Raw genomic sequence first — 16,215 nt, 5'->3', positions numbered from 1 at the left:
TCAACTTAGTTACAAGATATATGGATTAGTATTTAATGAACTCGAGTACGTTATTGCAGGCTTGCACATATTCATACTTTTTCCGTTCATTCGTTAATAATATTACCGAAAAATATTTGTCCATTTTTTTAAAGAAACAAAGCGTGAAGCACATCACCAATTTGTGTCCATATTTAGTGGTTTAGTTTTTTCCTCGTGAATGAGATGTCCATTTTCAGGCACCAAAATGACATTATTTTATCGTTTGGCATATGCAATATTTTCTTCCTTTCGTATAATTCCCCTATTGAATTCAAATAAAAGGTAAATTCATAGACAACTGTGTGAACCAGAGATATAAAATGTTTACCCTGCCAAAAGAAGCATTAATTTTTAGATGCCGAAAGTTAACAGACGAAAACGGTGGAACTAGAAGGAGTACTCTGTTATGTATCTGAATTTGTTCCAAAGTTATCATGTATTTTTTACGTTTTGTGCTCCCTTAGCCTTTAAACTTGATCTTGCAAAATTTAATGGCCTCTTACTTTGACCCTACATATATAGTCTTCTTACCAAGTTTGATCAAAATCGATCCGTAACTTTTGACGTAATACTGGTGACTATCAAACAAACAGAGGCAAAAACATAGCCTATAATCAAGGTTAATAGTCCATCATGTAATCAGTCTTGCTAGAAATTTCAATCTGATGTATTGCACCGACTACTGGGCAACACAGTAAGATTTTGACAAAACACACAACCAACCATAGTCTATGACGTCACTATTGCTAGAATTTTCAATTTTATGTATCGCACTGACTGTTAGGCAAGAAAAATAGATTTTGACAAAGCACCCAACCACTCATCTACTATGACGTCAATATTAAAAGGGTTTAGCCTATAATCGATAGTCATTTATACCTCAATCCCTCCATATCTTGTACTTCTATGAAAAAAGAAGAGTTCCATACAGAAAGGTATAATCAAATAATTAATATAAAATACAGCGAGGATCGGAAATAAAAATATTTAAAACAACTTCTTCTTCTCATGTTTTTTATATCTGGGGTGATCACTTGGAAATTGAATAGTTAGTAATACAGGATCAGGACTCAAAAATTAGAATCCCTCTTCGAGACCGTATATCCTCAGTTATAAAAGTCTTGCAATTTTATAATGGGCACCATTCGAAACAACTGACAAAAAGCTATAATTTAATATTTGTTTTGTTTTTGTGCGATCAAAAATGTTCGAGCAACGAGCAAAACGGCAGAGGGTGTGCAAACTCCTCCACGCACAAGTCGACACGAAGATCTTAACAGTGGACGCTGTTCTGAACAAGAGAAATCATCACTTTTTCGCTGAATCCAGAGCTCAGATCGAGGAAACGTTCAGAATCAAACATCCAGCTCGCGTCATCGTCCTCTGCGTCGTAGCCTCTAACGGCAGCAAGATGCCTCCTTACTTCTTCAAGGCAAACGAAAAAGTCAACACGGACATCTACAACAAGGTCTTCAGGTATCATATCTTGCCATGGTTGAAGAGCACGTTCCCCAGGGACAACTATGTGTTTACCCAAGACGGCGCCCCGGTACACACGTTCAAGAAGGTGCAACATTTCTGAAGGGAGAACATGGGTGCCTTCTGGCTTGCAGACTTCTGGCCTGTGTCCTCACCCGTAATGAACCCCCTAAACTTCACTGTTTGGTGCGTCTTGGAGGGCAAACAAACAAGACTTCTTCCCAAATATCGATGCCCTGAAGGCCGGGATCACGGAGGAGTGGAACAACTTATCTTCGGACTTAATCAAGGCCAGCTGTGCTTCTGTTCGTCCCCGTATTGAAGCCATCCTTCAGAATGGAGGGGGGACATATTGAAATAAAAAATATAGAAAATTATTGAATTAACAACTTTTGATTCAAAATTTTGCCATAAAAATAGGACAAGATAAAAATATGTTGAAGTGAAAAAGGCTTTTTAAATTTTCTGATTTTTGAGTCCTCTCCTGTATAATTATTAATAATACCTTCAATATCCCCCGCGAAGAAAAAAAGTCTTCCCAAAGCCAACCTAATTTAGGCGAAATATAGATGTCGCTCCAGCATTTGGTTTTGAGATAATACATGTATTTTAAGAACAATAGAAATGGAGCAAAGAAATAAAAACTGGTTAAAGTTTTTTTCCCTTCAGGGGCTCAAAAATGAACGGCGCTCATATTACACTAAATATTTAAAATTGTGTTATTGTGAGTCTTATTCGCAAATCAAAATTTTTGATACTTGGCTTAATTTAAGGTCAGAGATTAACAAAAAATGGTACAATTGAAATTTTAACCTTCTTGTTTCAAATAAATTCAGCACATAATAAAATGTCTACCTTTTCAAACCTTAGGAATATCCAATGGAATGAAAATTGCAATATTTATAAAAGCTCAGTATATTTATATGACAAAGTAAATATAATGTGACAAGAATTCATAATACAAAAAAAAAACAAGTAATCACAAAATAATTCTGTTTCTTCTGACGTAAGAACATGTATGTATATTTGCAATAATTAAAATTAAATTTGGAAATGATATCACTAGTCAATAAGTACCTTACTGTTTTTGGGAAGTGATTTCATTTAATGCAGGTTTGATCTTATCTAGTAATACACATTTTATTATTTCCAATCCAGAATGACATTGGTGCAAAATCACGGAGGAGGAGAAAAGGCATCTCATTTCTGAACAGAGGAAGCTGAGACGGTTGGAAAGACAAAAGAAGATTCTAACTTTTCTCAAGGCTAACAAAATTCGATAAAAGTTTTGCTCTTTGCTGATGAAAACATTTTCACCGTTGATGTCACTGGGAATAAGCAAACAGCCGCTACATTACATGAATAATTAAAATATCAATATGGAATGAAAATCAGCCCCCCCATCAATTTAAGGATTTATTTTCTAAAAAAAAGATTAAGAAAAAAGATTACATGATTTCTATGTCATTCGATCAAATAATGCTGTTGAAAAAAAAACCAGCCCCCCTCCCCAAAAAAAAAAAAATATATATATATATAATTCTGCGGATGCCCCAGATCAAACCTGTACTTGAAATTTGCATAATGTTAAGGATTGCCTCTAAAAAAACAGTATATGCAATATTTAATGAAGTTTCAATCTTATACATACATATTCAATATTAAAATTGTGAATTATAAATGAATATTATTCTTCAAAATTTTGAAAAAACTGATCTGCAACAACTAGTTGTACAATATCGTCTATGAGAGTTTCATTTCCTTTGCCTAAAATCTTTTGGAAGTCCATGACATGAAGTTGTTTATCATCATCAGTATCTGACACACAATTAGATATTAATTTATACACAGTCAATAAGTTATCTACTCCAACTCGTCTTTCTAAATAGGCTCTTTGCCCTTCCAATGTGGAAAAGATATCATCTGTTTTTCTGAAAGATGCACTAGGAGTTTTTGGAATAGATGATAAATCCCATATTTCATCAGACGAGTCTGGCCTTTCTAATTGAATTTCCCTAAATTCTTCTCTAGGTTTACGATAGTATGGATGATACGCAGGTAATGACTGAGAACGATAGTCATTTGTATATTCTTGTACTTCTGTGGTTTCCTCTATAGAATGTGTAGAATCTTTTTTAAGAGTTTCATGGTTCTCAAAAACAGTTGATCCTTCATTAGCGGTGCAAATAAATTTTTTAAAGACTTTTAGAACCCCTCCTCCCCTCTCTTCATTGACACCTTCTGGAACAGTCTCTTCTCCACTAATGTCATTGATGGGAACTACGAAAGTATCATTTTGGTGCAGTCTTTCATCTCCATCTGAGATCGTGTTTGTTTCACTTTTAGAATCTGAAAAATCAATCCACATAACACCGCTATTGTTCTTGTTGGATTCACGGACAGACTGAAGTTTCCGTCTTCTTTCACTTATGATTTCTTTTCGCTTCCGAATTCTCTCTGATTCTTCTTCAGCTTTAGATGCATTTTCTGGTTCAGGGTTTACTTTTGTATTATTATTCGCTGGTTTTTCTTCTAATTGTACAAATGGAAAACCATTTTTAAAAGAAAGTTCCTTATTACCACCAACTCGGAGTGTAAAAGTATCGTCAGATTGTTTTACAGGAGTTTTGGAAGGTTTGGTAAGTTTTTTATGATTTAAGTTTACTTTAGGAGTAGGATTACTTTTGTTGTTGACCACAGAAGATTTGGGTCGGGATAAGCCACTTTGAACTCTACTTTGCGTGGATGATATTGTACCGGAACTTTTTGAAATTTTCTTATGCGTTGATAAACTACGTAAGTTATCTTGTTCCGCTTTTTTTATAAATCCTTTACGAAAAATTGAAGTTAGACTTGGCCGATCAGATGCTTTTTTACGCAATAAAGCTTGTATTAAATTTCGTAGATCGTAAGTGTATGTCGGTGATATAGGCGGGTACGACCCTCTGATAATTTTTAAAATTAAGTTTTTCATACAACCAGCTTCAAATGCATGCTTTAAAGTCGTCATTTCATAAAGAACACATCCTGTAAAAGTGATTTAAATAAAAGTAATTAGTACCAAAGTTTCATTAAACTTATTTTTTAAGATTTAATTGCTTAGCTAGAATAAAAATGGCCTTGAGTAAATCGTTTCACATATTAGAATTACATAATGTTTTTTACTTTAAAAAAATAAGTAGATATATTTATTAATAATGAGGTAATTATTGATTGTTTTATCTTTTACATGATTACCAAATTTGTCTAGATACAGTGTCTTAAAAGCAAGTAAATTTTACACTCACCAAGAGCCCAAAGATCTGATTTATTGTTATACGGCTTGTTTTCCCAAACCTCTGGACTAAGATAGTATGGAGTTCCTACACATGTTTTAGCGTAATCTGTTGTTCCATCAATGATGCGAGCGATACCAAAATCCCCTAATTTACAAACTCTATTCTTACTTATTAATATATTTTGAGATTTAATATCCCTATGAAGAATTTTTCGTTCATGAATGTACTCCACTGCTCGACATATTTGAACAAAGTATCCAAGAATAAGGGTTTCTGGAAATAGTTTTCCTCTTTGACGGTTAATCTTCGTATATAGATCACCCAACTCACAGTACTCCATGATGATATAGAAACAATTGCGCTCACTGAATGACTCATAATATGACACAATATTAGAATGATTAAGACGACTCAATAAATCCACTTCCTGGCTCACATCCTCACGTTCCTTTTCATTGAACTGAGATGTTTTAATTTCTTTCATCACATAACTATTTTCATTCTTTTTACAATTTGAAGACACAATGTAAACATTCCCAAAAGAGCCTTGTCCAATTTTACGAACAATTTCATAATTATCCATATTCAATCATAAGTAAAAGATTAAGTAGTTGTGCTCCTTCTGGTTGGCAAAAGAATATTAAAAATTAATTTGAAATCTACGTAGGCGGAGCATGCCCGAACAAACTTACTGAAGAGTTCGCAGAAGTTATACAATAGTAATACAATACACACACATTACTTGAAGTTTGATCAATACATTTTTTTAATGCATACACGTTATTAAAGTATAAGTTTATGGCTGAATATTAATCAGTGAGGATGGAACTGATTAAAATCATCGAAGTGTCAACAATGATAGTATTTGTGAATTAAAACTACCTGTCTAATTATGAACGATTTATCTTTTTTTATTATTAACGAATACCAAAATTGACATCACAAATGTTTTAGTTATTTATTTTCATTTGTAAACAAGAAATTTACCTTGACAATTTGCCTTCAAAAATAATTCATTCCTTCTTTCTTTTTCTGAAGATGTAATGCATAAATAAATTGTACATGATTGTACCTTGAAATGCTATAAATAATGAAATTTTTGCAGATGATATCTTTTCATATATTATGTATTTCTATCTCTGCATAAAAAAATCATTTTTATATGTTTAAAAGAGCGGTTTATTTTCAACTTTTTTTCGAATTTCGATTACGGCTAGTGCAAAAAGTGTATATGGTATGAAATTTGCTTTATCCAACGAGGTCATGTTTAGTCCCACATCTCCATCAAATTATGAAAAAGGGAAAAACTCTTTACTTAGTGAATAGATATAGGTACTAAGAAATGATGTTTAGTTATTTTGCATAAAATAATTTCAATAGACATTTTATTAACCTATCAAAAGTGTATTTCTAAAATTATCATATGCAACAAAAAAAAAAAAAAGAGAAAAAAGTTAGGAACATTAGTTGTACTGTGTATAACGTGCATCATTTTCTGACATTTTCAGAAAGAAAAGATCAAAATTTTCTTGTTATTTCCCTTTTTGCTCTATAGAGCAGCTATAAAAAAACTTTATAAATGCATATTTAATATAGGGTAGAATAATGTCTATCATAACAAATCTATTCAAAATAAAGATTAATGCTGTATTTTAATACTTATTGAAGAAATAAATAATGGTTGTCTCCTTTCAAAATTTGAATTAGATTTGCTACGAAAAGATGACATCGTAAGAAAATGAAATTTTGCTTAGGTGAATTTCTTAACAGATCACAACTTTTCCGAACTAGCCGTGATCGACATTCGAAAAAAGTTGAAAAACAAACCGCCCTATTGTATACATGTAAACATGAAATTAGAAGAAACAAATATTCGTATTATTTCACTAACATTTTAAAAGATGTAGCCATTTTCATGAGTCATTTTCTTCTATTGACTCTATTTACATACAATCATCATCCCGGCTATATACACACTCATATTAACAAACAAAATAATAATCACCTATCCTATTAAAAACCATAATATATGTAGGGAATTTCATAAGTTACAAGGATAACACAAACTCGAAGGTCCTTTGTATAATGTGGTTTTCAACAGCAATATAATATTATGTAAGGAAAATCCTTATTTAATACTTCGGGTTATTATTCTTTACAATTTCCCATAATATTTATATTAGACTTTGAATAAGTACATAATTTAAAAAAATCCATTAGAGTAATAGTATATTTTGATCGAGATAATAACTGTAAAGAAAAAAACAAAAAAAACTAACATTTGAGTCCAAAATTCCTTCCTACAACCTAAATACATGAAAGTGAATGAATTATAACTTAATTAAACAGACAAAGGTATGAATAGGATCAAAATATATTCATATATTTAATAATAAGTCTATTTTTTTCAATATAGGTTCAAGACTCGTCCAATTTGGCCCGTTTTTTAGCTCGGATTTCCGCTTGTACTTCTTCCACAGTTCTTTTATCTTTTTTACTTTCGGCTGATACCATACCATAGGACTTTTTTGCATTCACAGCTTCTGGATTACCAGTTTCTATCAGACCTTTGAACTTATCTAAATAGGATACTTTAGGCTCTTGAGACGGTTTCGATTTTGTATCTTCTTTTCGTTCTTGGACTTCTTGTGCCTGAAAAATGACAAATTAAAGTGAGAGACTATTTAACTAAATATATCAGCATTTTATCTTATTTTGTCTAAATACCAATCTCATTTAACGAAGGAAGAGAGAATGACATTAGCCCCAAGATATGATAATTAACAATTAATACTAGTAAATACTTTATAGATCTAATATGTAAAACAAGAAATCTGTACAAAGTACTACCTATTATGGTTCAATTATTTACCTTAAGAATCACCTTTCGACGCTCAATTTCTTGGGGATCATACTTTTCTCCACGTCTGTGACAGGCTAGTTCCTCTTCGGAAGGTGCAAATTCCTGCTTCCAGACTACAATGTGTCGATTCACTTCTTCTTCGCCGAAAGAATACGCTACAAGTCCAGCAACTTCACAAACATCTTTAAGAATACTGCGATGATATTGATTCATCGTAGGAAATGTCTTTGATTTCTCGGAAAGACATTCCTTTAGGAACTTCTCTACGTCTTTTTCCATTTTTGAACGAAAAGCCTCCATTTCGACTCTGCGCTTTTCTAGGAGCTTTTCCTGATAAACTTTTTGTCGCTTACGACGTTCCTTTTCCTTCTCTGAGAGAACAGTCTGCGGAGGTCCATTCATAGAACCCAAAATCGAGCCCAATAAGTCCATCGTGATTAATGCAGTCCAGTTCACAAAAGCAAAAATAAATAATGTAAACGCGAGGTTGAGTGAGACTTCCTATAAGAAATCAAAATACAATGACATACTACAAAACTATTATCGTTAATAAATTGATCAATAGAATAAAGTTTATGAATCATTATAATCCAACTCTGGGGCGGGTGTCCGCAGGATTGTCATGAAACAAAATGCTTAAATCATTTTGAAAATATATTTTTGTAATAGGTATATTCTAAGCTCATGAGCTAAATTGAAATTAAACGCAATAAGATGGATCTGCTACACAATACTTGAGAAAGTTAGTAGCCATAATATATTATTATTTCTCAAAAATAAAAGATGTCTCCATATAGATAATTATTTTGGTCTTCCTTGGTTTGACAAGTTTTAGATCTTCCAATTTTCATAAATATGATGTTGAAGCTCCTAGCTATGGGTGAGGTAATTTTATGATCAGTTTCATCAGATAAATAATAGCTAAGCATGTTAACAGTTTCATTTGTAAAATGAGTTAATTTAATCTTATAATCGATTAAAGGGCATTTACGAAAACTTGTTCCATTTCTTCGATATTTTATTAATAATTAATTATATTAGGTAATAGTTCGCCATGAAGACAAACACGTAATATTACGTTAAGAAAATATTCCGAAAAAATTATATTTTTAAAGAAAGCAAGTTTTTTATTCAAAAAATGTCTATAATTCATTCGTGCAAGTTTAGTATTACTTCACTATCAACTTTCTGCTTTGACTTGTTGAACCACATTATTTCGATGTTTCAAATCGTGAATACATCACAATAACAAAATATATTTAACATTTAAGAACGGAAAAATATGTATTTCAACGTGCAAAAGCATAACTCAATTTACTTCAAATTTAAGGTCACATCGTAATAATATGATTTACGAAGAAAAGGTGGGTATTTCAATTCTATTTTACATCTTAGTAGTATTATGAGCGTTCTACGATCTTAGTATGTTGAGAAAATGTCGAAGTGTTGCATAAACAAGAATATTAATTTAAATTAATTAATATTATTTTTCTTGGAATACTTGACCATGTGATTAATTTGAGAGTATTTGTTATATTTGAAATAATTTTAAATACCAATTTAAATTATGTTTTAATTTTAATTAGTTGCAAAATTAATTAAATAAGCAAATGAATTTGACGAAATGATGTTGTGGCATAGATATGAACTATGAATTATGATATGAAATATACCCAAGAATTACGTAATGCTTGATATGAAAAACTGAGGTTCATTTCCCGCCATTTTTAACTATTTGGTGCCAGTTGTTATGTAGATACACACAGAAACAACAAGAGGAATTAAATTATGAATTTTTTTCTCCCTATCTCTGTCTGTATTTCTTTTCCCTGCTCTTTCCTCGTGGAAAATACTGTGAAAATCGTAATAAATATTAAATAAGCCTCCATCTGGAGATGGACTCCCAGATAGGATCCCCGCGGACTCCCATGTCCGAACGACAACAGCTAGCTCTTATTCGATGTATGGAGAGTAAAAGAGCGGATAGTCCTCCACGTACGCCGCTCCGATCTCTTCAAAACCGTGGTGAAGAAGAAGCAAAAGTAAGTTATGTAACTATGACGTTACTATCCCACATGACATATATAAGATGCCCCTGTGTTTTCTTATCCAAGTGACGTCACGTTTAAACAATAATAATTGATATCATCCCAATGATTTTAGACTCCAAAAACTCCAGCAGAAGAGAAACTTCGGCGAAAACTATGTAAAAAAAATGCCAAAGGGGAAACTCCGCTCCATGCTGCAGCCATTAAAGGGCGTTCCACTTTAGTAAGGCGACTCTTGGCTCTTGGAGCCTCACCGAATGTCAAAGACAATGCTGGATGGAGTCCTCTTCATGAAGCTGCCAATAGAGGTAATTTGAAGGTGGCTAGGGTTCTTATTCGCTATGGAGCGGATGTCAACTCCCTTGGGGATGGAAAAGAAACTCCTTTACACGATGCCGCTAGGAATGGACACATTCAAGTGAGAATCGTTCATTTATTAATAAATATTATATAGCTTTGAATATCATCTTTCAAGATGTACACTAAATCGAGTGATACCATTGCTATTAATGTAAACACATAACAAGTGAGTGATATCTTTTAATGAGCTAGTATTTTTACCTTACCCATAAATAGTATTTGACATTTGTGATAGTGATATTTAGTTTAAAATACAAAACGGATCCTATTATATCAATAAGGACCCTGATTTTGATGGTACATCTTTCTTGGCCCCTCTAGAGTCAATTGAAGTAAAACAAATGGAATATTTAGATTCATATTTATCAGATTTAGTTAAATTTAGAAATTAAACCAAATACGTATTTACACTACCACTACAACTTTTTATACGTAGAACCTTTTCTATGTCAACTGACTATGAATACTTTTACTCTAAAATAGGTGAAACTCTCTCGTTTGTGATCAGTTACTCGCCAGCTCTTTTTTCATTTTAAAATGCGTACATGTGTAAATGTTAATTGTCATTAGTAGGGATGTGATAATTGTCCGAATCCTCGTGAGTATACTTTTTTTAAATTTATGATCACGAGGATTTGAACAACTTTAACATCCCTACTAATGACAGCAACATGTTTATCTACAAGATATTAGTGCCCTTGCAATGAGTTCTAATACTATCTGGAGGATCACATGCTCCAATCACGCAACCTGTTGTAGAGGAAAAACATCATTTTTGATGATAAATTCAGCTTAGTGAACTAACATGAACTTCGTAGAATTATAAGGCTATAATATTTGTCGTAGTTGTAATTTTATATCAATAAAAAATTATTTTTGAGCAAAAAATAATGGATTGACTTAATGTATACAATTCAAAATCTAAGTAGATTTATATTAAAGGATTTCCTTGCCTAAATGTTCCAAATATGATGTAATTTGTCCTTCAAAAATAAAGTATTAACTTCAGTTTGTGTTTGTTAAAGATCATTATGTAGTAAGTTTCATTCAAATAATTAATTAATATGAAATATTCTTATTCCATTGATGTTTGGATACTAATGTGATTAATTCATAAAGTTTGTAGAATAAAGTGTATTAGCACAATGATTTAAATAGATTTAGATTTGCATAGTATAAATATAATTTTAAAACAGCAAAATATTATTCCAAACTATAAATTTAAAAAATTTATTTTGAAATGTGAGTAGTTTTAATGAAATTGCTTATGTTTATTTATTATTTTAAGGACTGATAATTTAAATTTAATTTCTAGAGTATGATTATAGTAGTTTTTGAGGTTAAATTTATAATATTTAGAGATCCTGGCTCCGAATTTGCAGTTCTTTTAAAATTTGCAACTCTAAATCATAGATAAATAGGCATATTATCTGTGTTTTAAACCGAATCTATGAATAAATATGCAACTGCTGACTCCCGGCTCACTTATCGGTCTTAAATTTTACTTCATAGGAATTAGATTTACCTAGTACTAAAAATTTCATTATTTCGATCCTTTTAAGCTTATAAATGGGATATAGAAAATCGATAGAGTCAGACTAATGTTTCCAATTGGTAATATTTTGGCACCAAATATAAGAATCTTGTTCATCCTTATGAGTTAATTACAGTATTAATCCAAAATTAATGGGGGAATATTTCATATTATTTGTGTAAAACTTATTCTAATTCCAAATCCATTCAACTCCGTGCGTAAATGCAACTTTACTAAATCCTGGCTCAATTAAATCTAATTACATTATTTTGATGATTCTAAACTCATTAATTGGGGATATGAGTAATTGATACAGTCTGTATGAAGTTTTCTATCCTTTTCTGTTCGGCAACTAACCTATAAATACATCCATCATCTTATTAATTAATTATACTATTATTTAAATGCACGGACACAATACTGTCTAATATAATATTAATCAATTAATCATCATTCAACCCTTTGATCCTCTCTCTCTCTTTCTTAATTCTCTATTAAGATTTACGTTATATATTTTGTACATCTTTTACAAAAAAAAAAAAAAAAGTTAAAAAAAAAAGACTTTTAACTTTAAACAGATAAAATGTTCGATCTAAACTATACTTTTGATAAATTTTTTTGTAATTTTCTTGTGGAAAAACTTGTGGTTCACTCCAGATATTAGTAGAACTCATTGTCAAATATATTGTCTCTTAAAGTTGCGTCACTAGCCTCCAATTTTTTTAGGATATATATTGCTGTGTTAATAAATGTTGGGGCTAAGCTTCCCCAAATAATGAAAGCTAGCAACGTCCCTGCCCAAGAGGATTTAGACAATTTTCAAATTCCTACTCATTAGTATTTCCTAACTATTGTTCATTTCAATTCATCTTGTTTGTCTTAAATCCTCATTTTCCATTTAGCAATTTATTTTATTAGATTGATACATTAATTTTATATGCGTATTGTCGATCTTAAGTATTGAATTATATAATTATTTGTATGATTTTTTTTTAAATTCCATGATATTCAATGATCCTCTTATAAAAGAGTATAGTTTTAGAGCGTTTTCACGTGACGTCACAGTTTTGAAGTCCTTTTTGGGGGTTAAATAACCAAGTTTTATTATAATAAAACCCTTTTTTCATTAACATAACGGAAAATAGTGAACTATTGGTTGTCGTAATGGGCCCAACAAATAGAAATAATTAATATGTTATGCCGAACATGATTTGTTTCTTTATATATATATATGTATACTTTAAAATGTATTAAAAATATGTAAAAAAAATATTACATCTATTTTTTTTTTTTGTTGAAGATTAATTATTACCTTGGAAATAATAAAATATTTTTTCCTATCCTACTTTTTATGTCCCTTATCGATTTAAAAAAAAGGTACATATCTAGCCATTTTAAGAGATTTTCAGTACATATTACTTTGATTTAATTTAAATATCACTGTTTATCATTGGCATCAAGATATATTCAATGACAAATGAAGTTTTTATTTATTCATTTAGCTATTTTATGAAGTTTTATCAAGGTTTATTGAAAATTTGTTTATTTTGTGGAGTCAAAACATTAACATAGATCCCCCAAAATGACGTATCATTCAATTATAATGTGAGTGAAAACGTTTTCTATGCCTAATCAATTATATTTTTGTTGTTGTTGAAAATTTCTCAAATTTGTGGCTTTAAATCGTGTTTAGTGTGAGCGGAATTGAATGAATTATTGAGATCCGGGCCATGATTGAATTAGGAATAGAAAGAGAGAGAGTGAGAGAAAAGAAGAAGGGCTGTACTGGCCTGCTTATTTCCCCCCCCCCAACTTCTTTTTTGTAGCTGAATGAAACTTGGCGTTTTTCTTGGGTTTCTTTCTTTATAGTTTTCTTTTTTTTAATTCATTGTTTATCTCTTTGATATTTATTAATGATTTCCCTTTGAATCGAAGGTTGTTCAGTATTTAATTAAATCAGGAGCGTACCTTGGGGCTCGAAATATCTCTGCTAATACCCCCCTTGATGTAGCAGCTCATCCCGAGAATCGCTGTCGTAATCCTCAGCTCCAAGAAACAATCGAGTATCTCAACTCCATTGGTACATCTGAAGCTGTTGATTCCAAGGATCTGGAGTCTTCCTTCTCAGACTCTTCTTCGGACACTTCTTCTTGTGAGGATCCTGATGAAGAGGCCATCAAGTTTCTAGGCCTTGAATACACGAAAAGAGAGATGAAAAAAGCCCTGGTTAGTAAATCCGCCAATCTGACAAGTTGCAGTGATAAGTTCGTGAATCCCTCTTCTCGCGTGACTGTTCGTCTTCAGCCTCCTCTTGAACCCAGCAACCCATCCATTAAGACACGCTTAACCTACGGTATGGAAGATACCCATGCTCAAAGTACGTCGAGTACAACGACAGCTGCTCCCAAAGAAGATATCTACGAATTCAAGTCTAGTTCCAAAGAAGCCACTCCTGTTCGATCATCTCAAAGTCCGGAACCCAAACATGAAGCTGAAAATAAAGTAACGGAGGATAAACCTGATAAAAGACCTCTAGATGAGGGTTTAGAGGAGGATCCTAAGCGAAAAAAGCAAAAGAAAGATGAGCTCTCCAAGGGACGAGGATCTCGAGGTAGTTCAATGGAAAAAGGACCCATTTGTCCAAAAACTGCAAAAACAAGGGTTTCTAATAATGAACAGCAATCACAAGCTATGAGTGGAAGTCCAAAGAAACCTGAATCAGATTCCGATGATGACAATTCCAAAAAGTCTACAGACTCCTCAGGCTTGAAAGTTCCTCCTTTGAAAATAGTTCTATCTGCTGGTAACAATAGTGGGAATGCAACACCTCCTAGTAGTGGAGTCGAAAATAATTCGAGAAATGAAACTCCTACGATTTCAAATAGTATTAATCAAAATCCTTCCACGTCAGGAATTGAAAATAACTCAAAAAAACTTAGTGCATCGCTAGGACGCTATGTTAATAAGGAGGATAACAATTCCTTCTCTAATAATGAAGAGGGTAGGTCGGAAGAAGCAAACGATGGTGACAGTGGTGGAACTAATGAAAAAGGTGGAAGAATGACGAGAAGTAAAGCACATCAAGGAACTCCTGGGCCTGACGGATTTGGAGACAGTCAAGGTAATATAATTATATTTCAGTAAATCATATTTTAAAAAATATGACGTCCATCACTTTCTTATTTTTCAGGGGCTAGTTCATCATCAGACCAAACAGCGACAGATTCATCCGACAATCGGGATCATAAAAATCCTTCATCTGATTATTCATTCAAAAAAAGGAAATTACGATCTCAAGTGGAAGATAATGTAAACTCGAATTCATCCTCTATATTTACTCGAGGTGGAAATGGTGGAAATAATGGTTCTAGCAATGGGAATGGCTGTAGTAATCTAAATGGTAATAATAGTAATGGAGGAAACCCAAATGGAAATTTGGGTTGTGGAGGGAATGGTAATAATTCAGCCATTGAACCTATGAATGACATTGAAAAATATCTTCACATTCGAAAGCAAATTGAACAGAGACGGAAAAACTTATTTCCAGTTCAACCCAAACCGCCTCAAGTATGTTTTTTATTTAGTTAATCTATTGTATAATTACGTATGAATATTTTTAATTCGTTTTAAATAGGGATTTAAAGATTATTTGATGAATAGAAAGTCATATCTATTACAAGAGAATGCGAGTGAAAGACTGCGTCAAATACCACTTATACAGCCTCCACCTTCATTAGAAGGTGCTATGGTCGAGTTGTTTAAAGAGCAGGAGGAAGCTCGTCGTAAACTTCGTATGAAACATGTCGTCGAAAAGGAAAAACTAGTTTTATCTGTCGAACAGGTAATTTATCATTTATTTATAATCCGTTTGAAATATTGTTACTCTCAAATCACATAGGAAATATTAAGGGTACATGGACGTGCAGCTCGAGCACTTGCCAATCAATCTCTTCCATATAGTCTTTGTACAATTCTCAGGGACGAAGAGATATACACACCAATTGATCCCCAACAAGAAGAAAAAAATAGGGATATTCGATCGCGGTATAATGGGCGACTTTTCTTATCCTGGCTTCAAGATGTAGATGATAAGTGGGAACGTATTAAGGAGCAAATGGTGTTAAGGCACCATAACGAGGCTGAGTCCTTGAATGCGGTTCAAAAAATGGATTGGGAATGGAAATTAAAGGAAATATCCGATAATCCCTCTTCTTTCAATGACTCAATTAAACCACAAATTGATGATCTACTCATTCCTATGGTACATGTTTCTGATGAGTTCGATTTAACGGATTGTAGAAATTGAGCAAGTACCGGTTATTGTCATAAATATAAATGTTTACCTATTTCTATTGACTGTTAAATATGATTTATGTTATGTTGATTTGTATTAATTTTGTAGCAAGTCCTGTAATTAAATGAATTATTTTACACCATTTGTGAGTTTAATCTATTTTGATTATTATATATTTTACGAAGTAAACTGTATCAATATATTTATATTGTGTGCCAAAATTTATTTATGAATATTACTTTTACAATGAATTATTAAACTAGATTCATGGGAGTGAGGATTTTCCTTAGTTTGAATATCACACAAATAGTGATTAATTTAGTCAGGGTATTTTGTAT

General features: G+C 32.1%; 3 protein-coding genes and 1 long non-coding RNA gene across 6 annotated transcripts in view; 1 reads left to right on the top strand and 3 right to left on the bottom strand.

The window, feature by feature from the left end:
- Positions 1-16,215, bottom strand: part of LOC139905298 (uncharacterized) — a 295,920-nt gene that overhangs the window by 184,019 nt on the left and 95,686 nt on the right. The gene's annotated exons all lie outside the window — the stretch shown is intronic.
- Positions 2,400-5,596, bottom strand: LOC121117337 (uncharacterized). Of its 2 annotated transcripts, XM_071888133.1 has the most exons (4): positions 5,471-5,596; positions 4,788-5,400; positions 3,152-4,527; positions 2,400-2,501 (listed from the first exon to the last, which is right to left on the bottom strand). In XM_071888133.1, exons 2-3 carry the CDS (start codon positions 5,359-5,361, stop codon positions 3,188-3,190), a joined length of 1,914 nt encoding a protein of 637 aa, XP_071744234.1. In that variant the 5' UTR covers positions 5,362-5,400; positions 5,471-5,596; the 3' UTR covers positions 2,400-2,501; positions 3,152-3,187. The 2 variants fall into 2 exon arrangements, with proteins under 2 accessions (XP_071744234.1, XP_040567677.1); XM_040711743.2 differs by having other exon boundaries at positions 2,400-4,527.
- Positions 6,991-10,534, bottom strand: LOC121117338 (sperm-associated antigen 7 homolog). Of its 2 annotated transcripts, none has more exons than XM_040711745.2 (3): positions 10,256-10,534; positions 7,651-8,142; positions 6,991-7,430 (listed from the first exon to the last, which is right to left on the bottom strand). In XM_040711745.2, exons 2-3 carry the CDS (start codon positions 8,071-8,073, stop codon positions 7,197-7,199), a joined length of 657 nt encoding a protein of 218 aa, XP_040567679.1. In that variant the 5' UTR covers positions 8,074-8,142; positions 10,256-10,534; the 3' UTR covers positions 6,991-7,196. The 2 variants fall into 2 exon arrangements, with proteins under 2 accessions (XP_040567679.1, XP_040567678.1); XM_040711744.2 differs by having other exon boundaries at positions 10,251-10,274.
- On the top strand, positions 9,385-16,079 carry LOC121117336 (uncharacterized). Its single transcript, XM_040711742.2, has 6 exons — positions 9,385-9,683; positions 9,805-10,107; positions 13,519-14,704; positions 14,774-15,150; positions 15,218-15,424; positions 15,482-16,079. Exons 1-6 carry the CDS (start codon positions 9,537-9,539, stop codon positions 15,887-15,889), a joined length of 2,628 nt encoding a protein of 875 aa, XP_040567676.1. The 5' UTR covers positions 9,385-9,536; the 3' UTR covers positions 15,890-16,079.

The sequence above is a fragment of the Lepeophtheirus salmonis genome, chromosome 5 (assembly GCF_016086655.4).
Source record: "Lepeophtheirus salmonis chromosome 5, UVic_Lsal_1.4, whole genome shotgun sequence".
NCBI classification, from domain to species: Eukaryota; Metazoa; Arthropoda; class Copepoda; order Siphonostomatoida; family Caligidae; genus Lepeophtheirus; species Lepeophtheirus salmonis.
This window is presented reverse-complemented; position numbering and strand designations above follow the sequence as displayed.